Here is an 18,809-nt window from a genome sequence, read left to right as displayed (position 1 = left end):
TATTTGTAGCAAACTATGAAACCAAAGGAGGTTGAGTTTGATAGCCAATGGCTATCAAGTTAACAGTAAATACTTCAAATTATTACTATACTGATATTTCATTTAAATTCTTGATTTTTTAAACGAAGAAAAACCTACAAAAACTGTGAAACAACTTCTGAATGGCAAACTGTTTGTTTTATTTTAAAAAGGGTACAACATTGTTTTGGTCCTTCCTTTACTCCCAAAACCTTCATCTTTCCTTCCTGCTCTCATTTCTCTATTGTCTTACAGATCAGCCAGGTGCTTCTCTAGTACACTGCAGTATGCTTTTGTTAAAATTGATATTAAATTGTAGTGTAGAGAAACCTCCCTTTTTGAAACAGTCATTGCAAATTTACTGAGTAAAAAGTTGCCAGACTGATAGTAAAGTAAAATTAAGTCCTTTATTTATCCTAGGAGAAAGAGCAAGGCCAGTGCAATGTATGTTCCCCAAACTGTCCCAGGAAAGTCCCTAAACACTATTCAGGCAGGAATAGCAGTAAGATGCAGTTCAGGCTCTAGCCCCATTCAGCCCTTGACACCCTTGCTGGCAACCTCAGAAAGCCAGTTAGTGCCAGCTACATCTGTTTATCTGGGTTGATAATTATGTTCCCATCATCACAGCATCTGAGGCACCTCACAAGCATTATGTCCTCACAACCACCTCTCTGAGGTAGGGCAGCATCATCATCATCATCCACACTTTACAGATGGGGAATTGAGGCACAGAAAGAGTAATAGGTTTACCCAAAGTCACAGAGGAAATCTGTGGCAGAGCCAGGAATTGAACCCGGGAAGAATCTCTCAAAACCCATCCTTCCTTTCTTCCCTGACCAACTACGATGACCATGAATTTTCTGATGTGACACCTTGCACTGAACTTGACTGAGAAACAGCCATCAGATGGTAACAACATTTTAGCCAATACTGCTATGGGCTGAATGGCTCATGGATCAGATATGGAAAGATGACATTGCACTAGTTAGTAATCATGGATTGTTCTCTTTTTAAATCTGAGGGATCGTCATTCATCTGAGGGATGATTTACTGATTGTGGATAATTCACCCAAAAATATTGAGATGTTCCACCAAATAAAATTGTGATGATTTCCCCCCATTCTTTGGCCTGCTCTGCTGCCCACAGCCTTTGTTTTTACCCCTGATGAATTTCTCCTATCTTAGCTTGTCAACCAACAAATCAAAATTGAACGCGTTACAAAATAAAATAACTGAATCCCCAGTATAAGTTTGGCAAGACAGCAATTCTCTTGATTGCTTTTCACTAAATGCCCTCCTTAAACTAGAATTTATTTTAACTTGTTCTTTTAAAAAAGTCCACTTGTGCTACAAACGTTTACAGGGACAATATCGCCTTTAAAGCAGTGCAGTGCTTTAAAAGGATTCTTTTGAGCCAGATCATCTCAGGGACCCATTTCTGCAGCGCTGTCCGCGTACCTTCCTAGTCCATCCCAGAGAGTTCTCTGCAGTGCTTGGATCTGCGTGTAGGGGGAGTAGGACTGGGCAGTGAGCTAACAGGGCCTGGACCACATAAATAATCCACTGAACTGGCCCCATGTAGATACTTGGAAAATGTAACACAGCCTGGGGAGTGTATCCCCTTTTGTGAGACACCACACTCAGAGAGGAAACTAAGGAAGGGTACCTGGGGCAGCCCCATGTTGGTACTGTTGTAGCATTAACCCAGTAATGCAAAACTTAATAAAAGCACTCATGTCTACTATTATTATTTAACATTTATAGTCTGGTAGTGCCTAGAGAGCAACAAAGTTAGGGTCCCATTGAGCTAAACAGCATGGAAACAAAGGAAATGATGGTCCCTACCCCAGAGAGCTTACAAATCTAAAAGACAAGGCCAGGAATGTCAGTGCTGGATCTCTGACTCCTCTTATTCCACTAAAATTAGATAAATACAGCTTAACAGGATGGTAGATTTCTCCTCGCCCCATTTTGGTTGTTCAGCAGCAAAAAGATAGAGCAGTTGTCATTCCCTGTAGTACTGCTGAAACAGGGAGGAAAGCTAGCTGCCTGCACTATTTGCCCAACAAACCTATTGCAAAGAATATAGTCACAATTCAAAGTCGTTTTTTTAATTATACCTCTGCCTACCACTACTTTGGCATTTAAGGGTTTATCTACACTGCAAATATAATGGTTAAGGAATCCACCTAAGAGACAGCGACATTCACTGGTGGGACTGAAACATGTCCCTATAACATGAGAGAATGCTTTTAAGACAGGGAATACAGGAAACTATGATCGTTATTGTTCTCTTCACCCGATTTGCCCTTGCTGTTTCAGAATATTATAGTGTTGCCATGTAAACTGTTAACCAGCTACCACTTTCCAACCAAGAGGAAGCTGTCTTTCATGGGCAGCTGAAATAATTCTCTCTCTCTTCCTTAGTGAGCTCACAGAGTCTATGAAGCAAAATTAGCATTTGTAAAGCGCTTCAATATCCTCTAAGGAGAAGTGTACTACCACATTATGGCTCCCACCAGCACACAGAGATCATTGCGTATGGAGAAGCAGAGGCACAGGAAAGAGTCATCTGCCTGTTCTGCTACCAGGAAACAACTGCATGGTCCCATGATGAGAGTTTCTCTGAAGCGGCTAACCAGCCAAAAGTATCCCTCCCATGGGAGACTTAGTAAATTGGAAGCACAGCACCGCTCAGTATAGTGGCTGCTCGAAGAGACCCAAAATAATACTTTCCCCCCTTCCTTTTTCACCTTTGTTGAAGAATTGTCAGAGGGACTATTTTACGCACTATCACTGCATCCTATGTACACAGCCTTGATCTGGTCAGTTTTACCTTCTCCTCAAAACAGGCTGGTGTGTTGTCCCAACGGGGTACAGTAGTACTACTGGCTTCAGATGCCTAATGTCTAGACTAGCAGGATTTGAGGAAAGAGGAAGAAAAGAAGGGTGGGGTAGAAGAGGGCAAAATGTGACAAAATATTGGTGGGAGGGTAACATTGGTCAGGGGTTCCCAAACTTTTTTCCCTGAGGCCCACCTGTGCAGTTTCAATAGGCATTGTGCCCCGCTATTAACACACATCTGTCAGGGAGAGGGTCCCTGTGGGCATGTGCAGCCATCTTGTCGCAGCAGGGACCAGGGACAGCAAGAGGGCAAAGGGGCCTGGCAGGTGCCACAGCCAGCCCCCACCGACAGCCTTCACCTCAGCAGCCCACTGAGGGCCTTGAACTGGTCACCCGGCAGCCCTGCCTGTCACCCACCCAGCACTCTGGCTGCCTCACAGACACCCGCTCCGTGGGAATTAGGAAAGGGCTTGAGGGCCGCCCATGCTGGGCAGAGGCAGGCGCTCAGGCTGGGCCCAGCTGTTACCTTGATGGTCCTGATCACGACATTGTAAACTCCAGGCAGAAACAGAGGGGCAAGGCCAAGCCCGATCCCTGGGGGGTCTGCAGGGCTGATACTCCAGGGGGCCTAATAGCCCCAGAACACAGGATGCGGCAAAGCGGGAATGGCCATAGTGTTACCATATTCAAGTTCCCAAATAGAGGACACTGCTGAGGGGAGAGGAGATACAGCTAGGGAGTACTGGAGGGGTGTGGGTGTACTGAGAAGGGTATTTGGGGTGCTAGAAGGGGTACCTGCAGCCTCATTGTCAAGGTGGGGGGCAGTGTTGCATTCCCTGGCATGGTGGCAGGTGCGGGCTTGGGACAGTGCAAGCCCCTCAGTCAGCACCTCTCTGCAGGCCTCTCCCCCTCCCAAGGATGGAAGCCAGGGCCAGGCCCTTTCACCCCTCCCAGCCAAGCTCTGAGGCCCCATGACAGGGTAGGTGGCCTGAACAAGAGGTGCCTGGCAGCTCTGCTTATAGCAGCAAACCCTTCAGCTGCCCTGGAAACCACCACCCCTTGGAGTCGGCCCCTTCTCCTCCTCTGCCCACCGCCTGGTGGCTCTGCTTCACCTTCTGCTGCCCACCAGGGGCATTGAGCTCCTTTGACCCTGAGCCACCGCTGGCTGCCACTCTGCCAAAGTATACAGTTTGAAGGAGGGCAAAACCCCCATGCACCCTCACTAACTCCACCCATAGTAGACCACCTGGGACTATGTCACGGCCCACAGTCTGAGAACTCCTAGCCTAGGGAACACAGATCTAGCTACAGAGATCCATGCTTTCAGGACCACACAGCTGGACTACTACAACTCACCCTATTAGGGACAAGCACCCCAAATCATGAAATCTTCAATTAGTTCAGAAGGCAGCAGCCAATGTTCTGTTTAGTACTAACTGGCTACTCACAGAATAATGGGTAAAAGTCAAGGTTTGTTAATTTTATCAAGTCCCTCTATGGAATTGGCCCATGACATTATAGAAAACTATCCAACAATTTTGTTCCTTGGGAACTCAGAAGCTGAAGGTCATGAGAAACAAGGCTTTAGAACTCATTACCAGAGAAGGGGAGTGACCACAAAACTCACGGCCTTCAGAATAAAGTATAAAACTCACTTTGTTCAATGAACCTTTCTCACAGTTGCAACTAAACTCAGCAAGGAACAGGAGGAGAAAGAGGCAGAAGATAAAGAAAAAAAATCAATAGGGCTTTTTTTTTTTTTTGTTATTTTCTTTAAAGCTGCATAGCCCCAACCACCATAGGGGAAGTAGGGAGCAAAATTAGACCACTAGCATATTTCTTGTGAATTTGGTTCTCTTGGGATGTGCTCAGATGGATATCATTATGAGAACCTAGACAGACAGAGATAAAAAAAAGAGGGGAGGTGGGGGGGAGAGAAAAAACAGAAAAGGTAGAGACATGCATGTCAAGCTGTCTTGAGTAGCTCACAAGTGTGAGTGAATGCCAGCCTCAGGGCAGACTGTCAAGAAGCAGGGCACAAACCCTAAACTGACTGTGAGCTCTATACTTAGATTTCACCAACTAAGTAACAAACATGAACTCCTCAAGCACTATAGCAGCCTAAGCATGGAGTCACAGACAGTCCCCTTGGGTACTCTGGGCTCTTGCCACCCAGGCAAACTTGCCTTTGTGACAGATGGTCCCTTACACCAAAAATCACAACAATATTCAGGTTACTCCCAGTCCCAGTGGACCAGTCACTTACCCTAGGTCAATTTCACCTTAAAACTCACACCAAAGGTAACACGTATAGCCAATCCTATAATAAACTAAAGATTTATTAACTAAGAAAAAAATAAGAGCTATTTACAAGGTTGAAGCAGGTAAACATACACACAAATAAATTACAGTGTTTGGTTTCAAAAGTTAACAAAAACTGCTGTGATGTGCAAGCTTTCTATGTCCTCTAGAACTAATCCAAGCCAAGCAGCTTGGGGATCCCTTGCTTATGCTTAGAAATATTGCCCACTCCAAATTCCAAGGAGCATAGAGATACACTTCCTTCTGGTCAAGGATTTTTATTCCATTCCCCCAGAGTTCAAACTCATGGGACAAGTGTTTGTGGCTGTCTCCTCTTCATGGATGTGGAGAGCCAATCAACAAAGTCTTCGTCTTTGGATGTTTCACAGTGCCTCATTTGGTTTCAGTAGGCCTTCTTGTGTACAAGACCAGTACTTTACATTAATAAATGCTTCTTTCCTATTTGGGGAGTTACACAGTTACAGAGGTTTACAATGCAAACACTCACCATAATTTTATACCATGGGAGATGTTATAGATGTTATAAATGAGATCAATACATGGAACATCTTACAAGCATTTCATCAAGCCTAAACACATTCTTATAAATAGGGCCCCACCAAATTCACTGTCCATTTTAGTAAATTTCACGATCATAGGATTTTAAAAATCTTAAATTTCAGTTTCAGATATTTAAATCTAAAATTTCAATGTTGTAACCATGTGGGTCCCAACCCAAAAGGGACCATAAGGCCAGCTCTGCCCCCCCTCAAAAGTTATGACTTCCTCCCTCCCCCCCATACCAGGCCACCTTCACTTCTGCTGGCAGTGGTACTGCTTTCAGAGCTGGGCACCCACCCAGCAGCCACCGCTCTCTGGCCACCCAGCTCTGAAGGCAGTGCAGAAGTAAGGATGAGAATACTGCGACCTCCCTACTCTAGCCAGATTTCACAGTCCATGATGCCTTTTTCATGGTCGTGAAGTTTGTAAGGCCCTACTTATAAACTTAACACCTTAACAGCTCCATATTAGCATTTTAACAATGCTAATATGGAGATGAGCCAGACTGGTTTCCAGCTACGCATTTGTCAGTGTTCAGTGAGACCTAGAGGCCTTGGCATGAGCTGGCACCTAGTCTGCCAGAGTCACAATGCGCACACGCAAAAGGAATCCCATCTGGAAGAGTACCTCATCAGACCAGAAGCACTGCCTCCTAGGAAAGATGGACATTTTGGTCAAACCTAGGAGGCGTGCCCAGGAGTGGGGCTCCACTGTTTTAGGCACTGTACAAACAAACAGTTCTTTACTTGCAGAGCTTACAATCTAAAAAAAGATAAGAGACAAAACTGATAACCTATTGTCAGAAGCCCAGAACTACTAACTTACAATCCCTCCCAATTTCCCCCTCAAACAAACAACCCTTCCCACTCCCTTTCCCTGAGTCTAGCTACCAAAGCCAAGATCCTTTGCTACCATTGCTCACAGAGTTCTCTTCCCATCTTCACTGCCCCCACAGCAGAACAGTGAGCCTCACTGTGGGAAGAAATAGGAAGGTTTTTTCTCCCCATTTTGTTTTTCAGAAACCTGTGAGGGGTGTGCTCAAGACCACTTCCCTGGAGGGGTTGGGGTCCATGCTCACCCCTAGGGGAGGGGGCCCACATGGCCTGGTCTCTGGCAGCAGCTCAGAGCCATTCCCCCTCTCCACCACTGAATTTTGCAATTCTGAAGTGGGAAAAAAAAAATGTAGGCATAACTCTTATTTTTTACTTCTATATTTCCTCTTTGGTATGACACAGTCCTAATTTAATACATTTCTGAAATGAACCCTTATTTAAAGCACTGGCAGATATACTTAGCAGAATTCATATGGTAATATTCATGACTTGTATTTATAGTATAATTTTTTATGTTATTTTAAATTTAATGAAAAATGAATATTGTTGAAAGTTAATTATATATTGTGACCCATGAAATCTGGCAAAGTCCCTTTAAGGAAGCCTTTTAAAAAGACTGAGTCCTCTTATGCAAGAGTATTTTTAAGTATTATGTTTCGGTTTATTCTAAAGTTAGAATCAAGCAATTTTAAATGTTCACTTTCCCCAAGTTTACAGATGATACATGATGCATCCTCGGTTAACAGGTTTCAGATTTATTCTCAACTCACTTGAAACAAAAACTAAGCTATATGCTCATTCAAATAGTTATGTCAGAGGATATTTAAATCCCAAATGCTTCACAAAACAAGTAATCAGAACACAGAGAATGAAGACATACAGAGTATATTGATGTGTAATTACATTTATGAATTTTAGAATTCTACCACTACAAAACTGTCATACAGGCACTGAAAGTTATTACATCAGTGGTTAAAAAACAATTTTTTAATCCTTGCTCTGTGACTCTAGTATTATATCTAATTGTAAAATTCACAGGCCTGGATAGAGACATGGTAATGTTAGCTGCTGAGGTTGTTTTCAAAGCACTGTCTCTATGTTTTTCACACTACTTCCTCTGAAGAGGAAAGTCTAAATACAGACAGAAGTATTGCATCTATAGTTTATTACTGCTAATATTTGTCATCACTTCTGATCAGTTTGTAGAACATATGAGAACAGGTGAATCATATTCCATATTACAGATAATTCCTCCTAGGTATTAAAGCTAACATTGCCCATTTTAAATTTATTCTTAACACTAAAGAAATTATCTATAGAAGTCAGCAGTTCTTTCAGTAGATAGATATTGACCTCTTACAAGCTACAGAAAGTGTACATGTGGGCTCAAGTCTTCCTTTCTTCAGGTCTGATCTATCCTGCAAAATTAACATCAACACAAATGAAGTTTTTTTAACTGAGTTTAGCATTAAAGTTACCACTAATTTTGCATGTAAATACACATTTACTTACATTAAATTCCAAAAAAGTAAACGGACTAAAAGAGTCATACTGAACAATTAAATATATTAACTTGCAACACCCACTGAGAGCAAGTCCCTAAGTTTAATTAGGGAGGGGAAGAAAAAGGGAGAAGTACGTAGTTCTAAACTAATCAACAAATTAATGTTGTACTTTATTTTCTCTTAAGGAGCCCCAAATAAAGTCCTATAAAACCACTCCAAGATTATTTCTCACAAAAGCTAAGAGATCTGTATTGAACAAGATCTTCTTTTTAAAAGACTAAATAACATCCCCACAGTCCAAGGTTTAATTACATCCCTGGCTTATAACAGCATGTATTCATCACCTTCTCGGTTTGCTTGGTCACTTTTCGTACTTATCCTTTGTGTGCCGGCTCCTGTTCCGGTACCTAGGAGGAGAATAGCTGACTCTTCTTCTGGCCTGAAAGCTGGGTGTGTAAGGATAAGTTCTATGTTTCTTTGGTTTTTCTTCTTTCCTGCTCTCGCTTGGCTCAGGTGGTTTACTGTCCTCCTCCTCCTGTTCATGTTCTTGGTCTTGCTCTTTTTGGGAGGGTAACGTGTTCTTAATAGTATTAATAAGAAATCTTTTATTTGTACCTGCAAGAGGGCACTTCATCCTGTAAAGACATTTCAAAGTAATCATAAAACAACATCTTAACACAAATATAAAAGTTCCACATCAGAATTCCCCACAATTTTTAGAGAGATTCAAGTTTGTGGTTTTGGCTTTCCTTGCATGCCACCTAGTGTAAACTGTGAGTACAGAAAAAGACATTCAGGATGTTCCCATTCCCCTTTTATCTTAGTCTTAAGGCTGGAAGCAGAATGGTTGTGTTACTTTAATAGGGAGGAAATACAGATTAGAGAAAAAAGATGTGGAGACTGAAGCTTATGTTACATTCTACATATGTGGACTTGCATAGTTCATATTAGAAATTATTTGTCACTGCTTAAATTATCTGATTTTTGAATAATATATATTCCAAGTCTGAGGGGAAAGGGCTGCAAGATCATGTTTTACATATTCAGTGTAGTTTATTTAATGAATTGAGAAATGTAGAAAGTAAAAGGCATTTTTGCATTAGGAACATCAAGCAGTTATAGTAATAAAATAGATAGGCTATTAAAGTGTTTAACTTTAGATTTGGGAAATGTCTTTCAAAAGAAAAGTTTATTTTTCAAAAAACCCAAGACACCAATCCCCTTTTTTCCCTTTTATGTTTCTAATCTTTGTCATGTACCAGCTCATCCAGTAGTCTCTAGCACATACCAATTTTTCTTTTTATCCGCTAGTTTTATTAACTAAATATTTTGCACTTATTTCATTCCTCTTGCTAGGATTAACTCTTTACAACCTTTTATTCCCTACACGTGTCATCTCTAACACATGCACTGAATAAAACAGATTGTTCAGTATCTGATTTAGATTTTTTTTTTCTGCTGTAAAAGTTTCTGAAGATTTCTTTTACCCTTGTGAGCTGCACTGACATTTTTCTCTTTCTTTGTTTAGAGTTCATGTGCAGGTTGAAAAACCTTCAAAAAATTTCTCTACAAATCCAAAGTGTTGATTCAGTAGGTGGCACTCTGTCCTCTAATTCTCAACGTATGACCCAGAATCATGTTAGGGATCACAGTGCTGTTGAAAGCAGAGTGTTTTGTATGAAATATAAGAAATACATCCTGATCATTTGCAATCATTCAGAGCCTATGGCTACTTCTGGGAAATTAGGGCTATTAAACCCCAATGTACAGGGGAGATTATTACTGTGCAGCTCCGTTTTGCACATCTAGCATCTTCCCTTAATTTCAACTGGATACAGTATTCATTCATGTTCCACAGGAATTTGCATAGCACTGCTAAACAGTTGTCAAGCTTCACTCCAATGCTGGTTTCATTTCAGTATTAAAAAAAATTATTTATATAGATCTAGAATACATGATGATATGTGGGGATATAAATGTTTGATTGGTAAAAGTTAACGGATAATTACTCTTGAAGTAAAGCCTCAAGGGAATTATGCAGGTCATTTCAGAAGAGTGCCAATGAAAGAGTTATGCCACAACATCTGTTTTCTGTGCTTTACAGAATAGATCATTTTAGTTGCATGTAAATCTGGGATCTTTCAGCCGCACAAGTCCAGATGAATGAGAACATGGAGTTTCAAACTCCTAACAGTCAGGGAATGTTTTGATAGATATGCTGGGACATAAGATAAATTCAGAAGTATTGAACAACACAGAACAGTATGCATTTGCTTTGTTTTGTGAAACATACTTCTGTCCCGACTCAATGGCTTCTCAATGCAGGTGGGAATGAGGACCAAGATCAGACATGTTCAAAGAGATTTGGATTGAGTTAACTAGCCTTCCTGAGAGGATGGGGAATAAGCCAAAGGACAGAAAGAGAAGTAAACAAAGAACAAGTTTGGGCAGATAACATAAGATTTCAAGAGTGGGGCTGGGGTGGTTGTGTGTTTTCCTTTATAAAGAGCCTTTCTTCTGTATAAAACAGCCAGACAGCTTCTGGAAAGAGAAGACTTTATGGAAGCATTCGCACAGACTGGAAGGACAAGCTACGATAGCTGACAAGGCTAGGCCTGAATGATAAAGCTCAGAATTTTTTCCAACGTGTCAGAAAACTTACCACCAGCTTTAAACCTTTGTACCTTAAGCTTCTTAGAGTATTAGGGCACCTTTTTGCAGCCTCTGTCCAGATAAAAACTTTAAATGCTTTGCATTTGTCTGTTTGTGCTTGCTTTTTATTATTATTTTTAAGCAAATGTACTGTTCTAGCACTGATGTGCATGGCACAGTACGAAGCAAGACAGTCCCTGCCTTTATAAAACAATCCCCTTAAATAAACAGCATCTTGTTTAACTGTTTGCTTTTGATGGTACAGTTGCTGCCTGCACAACACTGAGAATGAAGGGAACAGTCCTCTGTGGAGGAAACCTGATGGGAGGGATTCATCAGCCACAAGATCAGAAAGAGGCTGAAGCAGGGCTGCAATCCAGGTGAAACAGGTGTCATGGATTGGGGTCTGTGCTGGCATGAAGTGAGCCCTCAGAGCTTAGCAGCACAGGGATAAAATAACCCATTACAGTGAGATATCAATCTTTAGGTTTTAGTGATCTAGGAGTAAATAGAGCAAATCATCATCTTCAAGACAGCATTCCCTGCTCTTTCTTGATCCAGTCCAGGCTTTTCTCATGCTAAGATACTGAAGAGAGGGAAAATAAAGCATTTGAAGTACACACTTTTTATTTTTTTAAATGGTGGTAGTTTGAATATGAACAGTTTGGACTGCTAAAGTGGGACAGAAAAGATGGATTAGTGGGCAGTATGCACGGGAAATGGTCAGATGTGCAAATTTAGTTTATTCCATAGTTACACAAATAAAAGAGATTTTTTGCATTTCACCACCAGATGTTGATACATTTATTTTATTCTCACGTGGTGGCGATACCCATATTACATTCTACTTTTGACCACCTCACCTGCAATCTCCCTCATGTATTGCAATATTCTAAACCTCTGCTTCAAACAGTCTCAAATTTTTAGTGTCTCCTTATCTCCCTCAAAAGTGCAATTCTCTATCTCCTCAAAATTACATTGGAGGCTGACAGTAATATTCCTGGACCAGTATCTTTCCTGGTCTGGATACCTTATGACAATGCTACGAAACTAAAGATGGAAGTACTATTCCATCTCTAGAAATGAAATGGAAAGAAATGATTCTTCTAGCACCAGAAAGTTTCAAGACCACTGGATACTAAAGTCAAGACATTTTTATATCTACAAAGAGCTATTTTAGCTTATTTTTAAGAGGTATTGTAAATGTCAGTGTTATTTTTTCTCCCCTTCTATACTAGGTGTGTAACTAAACTGGACTCCTAACTAAGGATTATGGCTTTCTGGATGGAAGGAAATAATAAATAATTCCAGGAACACCTCAAAAGCATTTTTATAAAGATGGGTAGCATGTACACAGTTGTACTGCAAAAAATAAAGTTTGGGAGTGATCCATATTACTCACTGGTGGACTTCACCAAGTGTTAGCAATGGTGGGAAAAATTTTAGAATGTTTCTTTAGGGTAGACAAGCCTTATGAGGCAAGAGCCTTGCCTCACTAAGTAAAATGTACTCTTTTAGCCCTTGCCTTATTGAAGGTCTGATCCACAGAAGACTATGGAAATCATATATTTGATTTTAAATGATGCAAGACAGCAAATATGCATTTTGTGCAAGATAAAGAATTTTACTGCTGACTAGCAAACAGTTCCACAGAATGGAATTTGTGCTTATTGTTTTTCATTTTAAAAAACCCTAGGAAATTAAAAATATTAAAGAACATTCAAGTTTCAAAGTGAAGTATGCATAAAGTACGGGTTCTATGGTATGTGGGGGAATGTATGTGATCATATAATTAAGTGTGCCTGATTTACAGTCTATTACACCGCTTTTACTCCACCATATCAATGTGGATGTATGTTTTTAAAAAGTATTGTGTTTTTAAAAACATATTGTATATGTTCCCAGAGGCTAAAATGAATGCATATTTTATAAATCTAAAAATAAGTTACCTTAAACACAAGGATGCTGTGATAGCTTCATAATAGGAACAAAAATCATGCCTCTGGTCTTGTGGGTTTAAGTCAAAAGCTTAATGGCATTTTAATATTTGTAGTCCAACTGCTACACATCCTAATAAGCAATGAGCCACCTTCCTTTTCAATCTAATATCTGCCAGACAACTGCAGATGAAGAGTAGCACTGCATTCCAGAACATGGTGGTGCTTCCTGTTGTAAAACTGATTAAGATACTGGGCCATGACATTCTAATCACTGACTTAGCAACACGCACCCGGTGTATTGCATTTCTATGTGGAGCACAGGAACACTTTTCCACTGCAACCGTAGGCCTGAACTTAGAAAGGAGAAATAGGATAGGGACATAGTCAAATAGAGACAAGCAGCAATCAAAACAAAGAACAACAGGGATGCTCTCAAAACATTCCTGTTTTAGCCCCAATTTTGGTATCCTACAATGTTTCTGGCTAAGGATTTCTATTTAGTATTGAATAGAAAATGGTATATAGACACAGACCAGGAATTATTTAAGATTGTACTTTAGAAGTACAGGCACAAAATTATCTTTTTCTTCATTATGCCCCTTCCCCAACTGTTCTCTTGTAACACATCCAGCTGTACAGATTTTGCTCAAAACTAAGGGTTTGTCTACACAGAGTTTTCATACCTCTTTGACTATGATATGTCTACACTACAGGCGTTCTAGCAACAGAGCTATGGCACCGTAGCTATGCCATGTAACTCTAATGTAGGCACAGACTATAGTGATGGAAGGTTTTTCTGTCATTGTTGGAACTCCATCTCCCTGAGTGAAGGTAGCTAGGTCAAGAGAAGTATTCTTCCATTGACCTAGCTGCGTCTACAGTGCATCTACAGTGCTCATGGGAGTGGATTTTTCATACCCCTGAGCACCGTAGCTATGTTGATGTAAGTTTTAAGTGTAAACCAGGCCTACAATGGTTTAGAAACAGATGGGGATGCAGTTAGAATCACCTTTATACCAATATAGCTGCATCCCCATTACTATTTTGGTATAAAAAAATCACACTTCTAACCAAAATAGTTAAATTGATACAAATCCCTGTGAGTACACCAGGTCTAAGACTAGGGGTATGTCTACACTAAAAATGCTATAGCAGCAAAACTGCAGTTGCATTGTTTGTATCGCTTCAGTGTAGACACTACCTATGCTGATAGGAGGGGTTCTCCCATTGACCTAGCAGTGTCTACACCAGGGGTTAGGTCAGCATAGCTACATCTCTCAGGGGTGAGGTTTTTCACACCCAACTGACATTGCTATGTAGATGTAACTTTTAAGTCTAGACCAAACCGATGTGAAAAGAATAAGTCTTAAGCAAGTTACCACTGTACTTTAACCCATTTGCAGCTACTTTAAAAACAAATCACATGAGAAGCCTGCTGGTGTTGTGATCATACCATTACTCAGGGTGTATAGCTTCCATTTGCGAGAGTCAGGGCTGTCTTGTCTACAAATGGATTTAAACCGGTTAGAAACTGGTCTCACTAAACTGGTGCAATCTGGATGTGTGAACAGTCTTAAATTTGTTTAAGAGTGCCTGATATCAAAGACATCAAAACCAATTTGAGACAGATAAACTATACCTCTGATCAAATCATTGTATTTATTGTATTACAATACTATGTGCAGGTACACTTTGAAGGAATAACTATGAGAATTAAAATACTGCTTTTTATTCCAAAATAATGCTTTTAATAGTTGACATAATGCATACTAAAAGTATCAACAATTTTAGTTTTCTTTCCATTAAGATTAATTGAAGGGCAATTAAAATCCCGTGGATTTTATTTAAGATTACATTAAAAATCTGAAGGAAAAAAACCACCTTCCAAAAGTATATTTTACTTTGAGTTTACAGACTATTGTACTTTAAACAGAAATTTACTTCAAAAGAACAATTTATATTAAAAATATTTGTCATAAAGTTTGTTATGACATTAGTATTTTTAATCTAAACAAAAAAAATCCAACCTGAGTTGGATATGAATGTTTACTGGCCAACATGCAATTACATCTATGTTGAAACTAACTGTCAAATATGTCCCAGGCTCATAAATATCTTGACTGAAATTTGATACAGTGACTATTGTGATAAGGACTTGCTACTACAAAAAGTGCCACTTGTTCTCCAACTGGTATATTCTGTAAATGCTTGGTATGGCAATCTTCACTCAGGGCAGAAATTTCTTCAGTTTCTACCCTAGTCAGTGGAGTTAAAATTTTTGCATCTCCTGTTATGTTTGGAGAAAACTATTTGTAAAGTCAAGAAAATAAATGTTTTAATGTTATGCTATTAAAAACTAAAAGTTGGAGATAAAACCTCTGTCATATGTTAAGTTTATATGGCTTAATTTTTTTGACACTGCTTAGTGTCTTTTTTTTTTCATTCCATCTATATTTTAAAGGTATGGTACATTTTTTTAATTTAATTTGTATCAGAACTTACCAACCCATAGCTCCCATGGTTTCAGCTCTGGTTTTCCCACGTTTTGCCTCTTTAAGAAGCTCTTCTACTGCCTTTCTAGATATGAAAAGGGGGAAAAAATATTAAAAACAGATTTATAGACCATTTAAGAAAAAAACTAAACTATTGCAAGTACAGAAAAGTTGGCTCATATGTTGAAGTGACAATGCCAACAACTTGTGTAAGGTAGCAATTCAAATGGAAGAGGTAGCAACTAGTCATCATTTCCCTTTCACTGTCATAGTCCAAATCTTTACCCAACAAGACAAAAATAGGAAGTCAACAGCAGCTACCAAATGCGTCACTTACATCTGCTCATATTAAAAGCCACCAGTCATTAAAGAAACTTAAGACACATCACTTACATTATTTATTTCAAATTTTAGAGTAAACAACAAGTTTTACTAGTCTACAAATACAGTCTGCTCTAGGACATAAAACTGGAAAATAATAGTGCTTATCACCAACTTATGAATTCCTCCATTTAGAGACTTCTCTCAGTGGCCTCATCTACTCTTAAGGCCTGGTCTATACCTAAAACTTAGGTCAATCTAGCTACATCACTCAGGGCTGTGAAATTTCACAACACAAAACCCCTACTGTAGGCACAGCTAGGTTGACGGAAGAATTCTTCCTTCAACCTAGTTACCACCTCTCAAAGAGGTGGATTATCTACGTCGATGAAAAAAACCCCTCGGCTCGCTTTCCTGTCCTGCACATGAAGTGTAAGTTGTTGTCTGTGCTGGAGGAAATGATTCTTGGATTGGAGGTGCAAGTTGAGATGTTACTGAGAATTAGAGAAGCTGAGGAGATCATACACAGCAAGGGTTGGGAAACACCATTACCTCAGGTTCAAGGAAGAATGGAGCTGGCCACAAAGGAACTGGAGAGAGAGAAATTCAGAACGAAAGCTTGGCAGTTCATAACCACTACAGGCAAGAGGACATGGTGGCACTCTACATGGCTGTAGACAGAGAAAAATAGGCAGGCTATCGCCACCAGAGAGAAGAGAACCAGGAGGAATTCCACACAGCTAGAAGTTTCAAATCAATACCAGGTCTTCAACATGGAAACTATGCAAGATATCTCTCATGATCCAGCAGGCCCAACAGAACAGAGAGCTGTACGGGGAAGACAAGTAGATGCCAGCTTGGCCCAACCTGTAAGAAAATCAAGCTTGCCCGCAAAGAGCTTTCCAACCATCCAAGGAAGACAAAATATCCTTATTGGAGAGTCAATACTCAGAAGACTCAAAAGAACATTCTGCAAGGGTCAGGAAGACAACAGGACAGTGTACTGCTTTCCCAGAGCACAAACACCAGATGTCAAGAATAATAGGTAGGCAAGGATCAATTAGTGATGATTCATATTGGCATTAATCTAGCTCCCTGGTAATAGAAGACTTGATGGAACTCTGAAGTATGCTGAAGAGGAAGACTGTCCAAGAGATCTTCTCTGAGATCCTTCCTGTCCCACAAAAAAAGGAAGACAGAAATGAATAGCTAGCTTCGTGGTATCTTTGGGTTTTGTGGAACATTGGTCCACCTTCTGTGAGGAGAAGGGACTGTATAGTTTGGATGGCCTCAACATCAGAAGAAGGGGAACCAATTTCTTCGGGGACAGGATGGGTAGAGTAGTCAGGAAGGTGTTAAACTAATATCAAAAGAGGAAGGTAAAAAGAGGGAAGATCTGAGCAATCAGCACAAAATCGAGATATTCAGAACAAAATTAATCAAGGAACCAAAAAACATAAAAAGAAGAAATTATTTAATTGCCTATACAACAACGTTAGGAGCCTGGGTAACAAACAAGGAATTCAAATCGCTCATTTATGAGGATAAATACAATCTAGATGGTATTACTGAAATGTGGTGGGGATGACTTACATTATTGGAATGTGAAAAAAATCATTGGTTATAACCTATTTAGGAAGGATCAAGTGGGCAAAAGATGAAGGCACGCAGCACTCTATGTCAAATATGCATTACCTCTTTCCAAGTCACTAATAACTCGGAAGAAAATTATATTGGATGCTTATGGATCAGGATCCTAACCAATAAAGCAAAAGATGGGGTATTAGTGTCTGCTAAAAACTACGAAATCACACTAGGGAACAGGATGACCGCCTCCTTATACACCTATCTATAATGTGTAGGGGAAAAAAGCTGAGAGATCAGGGGGGACTTCAATTTGAATGACATGTGGAGATCTCATGCTGCTGGTACTAGAACATCCTGGGAATTTCTAAATACTATGGATGATAATTTTCTAACTCGGGTGTTGCATCCAACACAGGGGAATTCTATATTAGATCTCATCTTGACAGATAAAGAGGGACTGATTACTAAACTAAAAATTAATGGTAGCTTAGGTAAAAGTGATCATGACTTGATCACATTTATAATGTGCAAATAAAATAAAGTCCAGAGCAGTAATACATATATTTGGAATTTGAATAGGGCTAATTTCACAAAGCTGAAACAATTATAAATCAAATCATCTGGAAGGAAGACCGTAATAAAAAACGTGAATGGTAATGAGGAATTGTTTAAGAACACCTTACTAAAATGTCCCAAAAGTCACACTGCCACAATTGAGAAAGAAGGACATACTGGTTAAAAAAACAACCTGGTTTAGAGGGGATGTGAAGGCAACTCTAAAAAATAAAATATACCTAACAAATGGAAGAAAGGGGAAATTGATAGTAATGAATATACATCAGAAGTTAGGAACTGCATAAAATTGATAAGGGAAGCAAATGGACACAATGAGAAATCTATGGCCTGCAGTGCTAAGGATGGTAAGTTTTAAAAATATATGAGAAACAAAAAGAATACTGAAAATGGTATTGGTCCAGTACTAGATGAAAATGACAGAATTATCAATAATAATGCAGAAAAGACAGAAGTGCGTTCAATAAATATTTCTGTTCTGTAAAATGGGGGAAAAACAGATGAAATGGTCTCATCATATGGTGCTAACACAGTTCCAATTCCACTAGTCTCTCCAGAGGATGTTAAATAGAAGCTACTAAAGTCAGACATTTAAATGAGCAGATCCACATAATTTGCATCCAATAGTTTTACAAGCACTGGCAGAGGAGCTTGCTGGACCATTAATGTTGATTTTCATTAAGTCTTGGAACACTGGGGAAGTTCCAGAAGACTTGCTCAGCAGGTGCAGAATGAGAGCTGAATGTCTTTTGGTTGTTTGAAGAGCAAATCAACACAAATCAACACTGGCATTGTTGACTCACAAGATTGGACCTTAGTGAGAAAAATATCCCAATGGCTATAGCTGCCCACTGTGTCACGCATAACGTATGTGAAGCAAAGGGGGAAAAGTTTCTGTCGTGATGGAGGTGGAGTGGTTGTCTGCTGAATCTGAACAGCAAGATACAAGGGTCATTAGAAGAGCTCAATGCCGAGCTATACAACTCAAGGAGGCTTTGAAAGACCATTTTAACAGTGAGCCAGAGTAGTGGGTGTTATTGTAGTGTGCTCTACATGGCCCTAGTCTTTGGTGGCTTGGCAAGAATCATGTGATGATTGCTGTACATACAGAAATAGAACACTGTCAATGTATCTATTGCATGTGTGAATGATCCTGAGTTGTGTGACATTGTGCAGTAACAA

The 18,809-nt window shown here is 39.8% G+C and overlaps 1 protein-coding gene across 2 annotated transcripts in view; it reads right to left on the bottom strand.

Annotated features, from left to right (window-relative positions):
- Positions 1–5,183: 5,183 nt before the first annotated feature.
- The window catches only part of POLR1D (RNA polymerase I and III subunit D), a 32,182-nt gene continuing 18,556 nt past the window's right edge, over positions 5,184–18,809 (bottom strand). Inside the window, exons 2-4 of one of the 2 annotated variants that reach the window (XM_084649184.1) lie at positions 15,157–15,231; positions 8,407–8,697; positions 5,184–7,975 (exon numbers count right to left, since the gene is read on the bottom strand). In XM_084649184.1, coding sequence (XP_084505310.1) covers positions 8,424–8,697; positions 15,157–15,231 — 349 coding nt within the window. In that variant the 3' untranslated portion in view covers positions 5,184–7,975; positions 8,407–8,423. Of the gene's footprint in view, positions 8,698–15,156; positions 15,232–18,809 lie in introns of both variants that reach the window. The other variant, XM_084649183.1, reaches the window with a different exon arrangement.

This window comes from Lepidochelys olivacea (assembly GCF_965140295.1).
Source record: "Lepidochelys olivacea isolate rLepOli2 genome assembly, chromosome: 1".
Classification (NCBI taxonomy): domain Eukaryota; kingdom Metazoa; phylum Chordata; order Testudines; family Cheloniidae; genus Lepidochelys; species Lepidochelys olivacea.
Note: the sequence above shows the minus strand (reverse complement) of the source record. Positions and strands in the feature narration are given on the sequence as shown.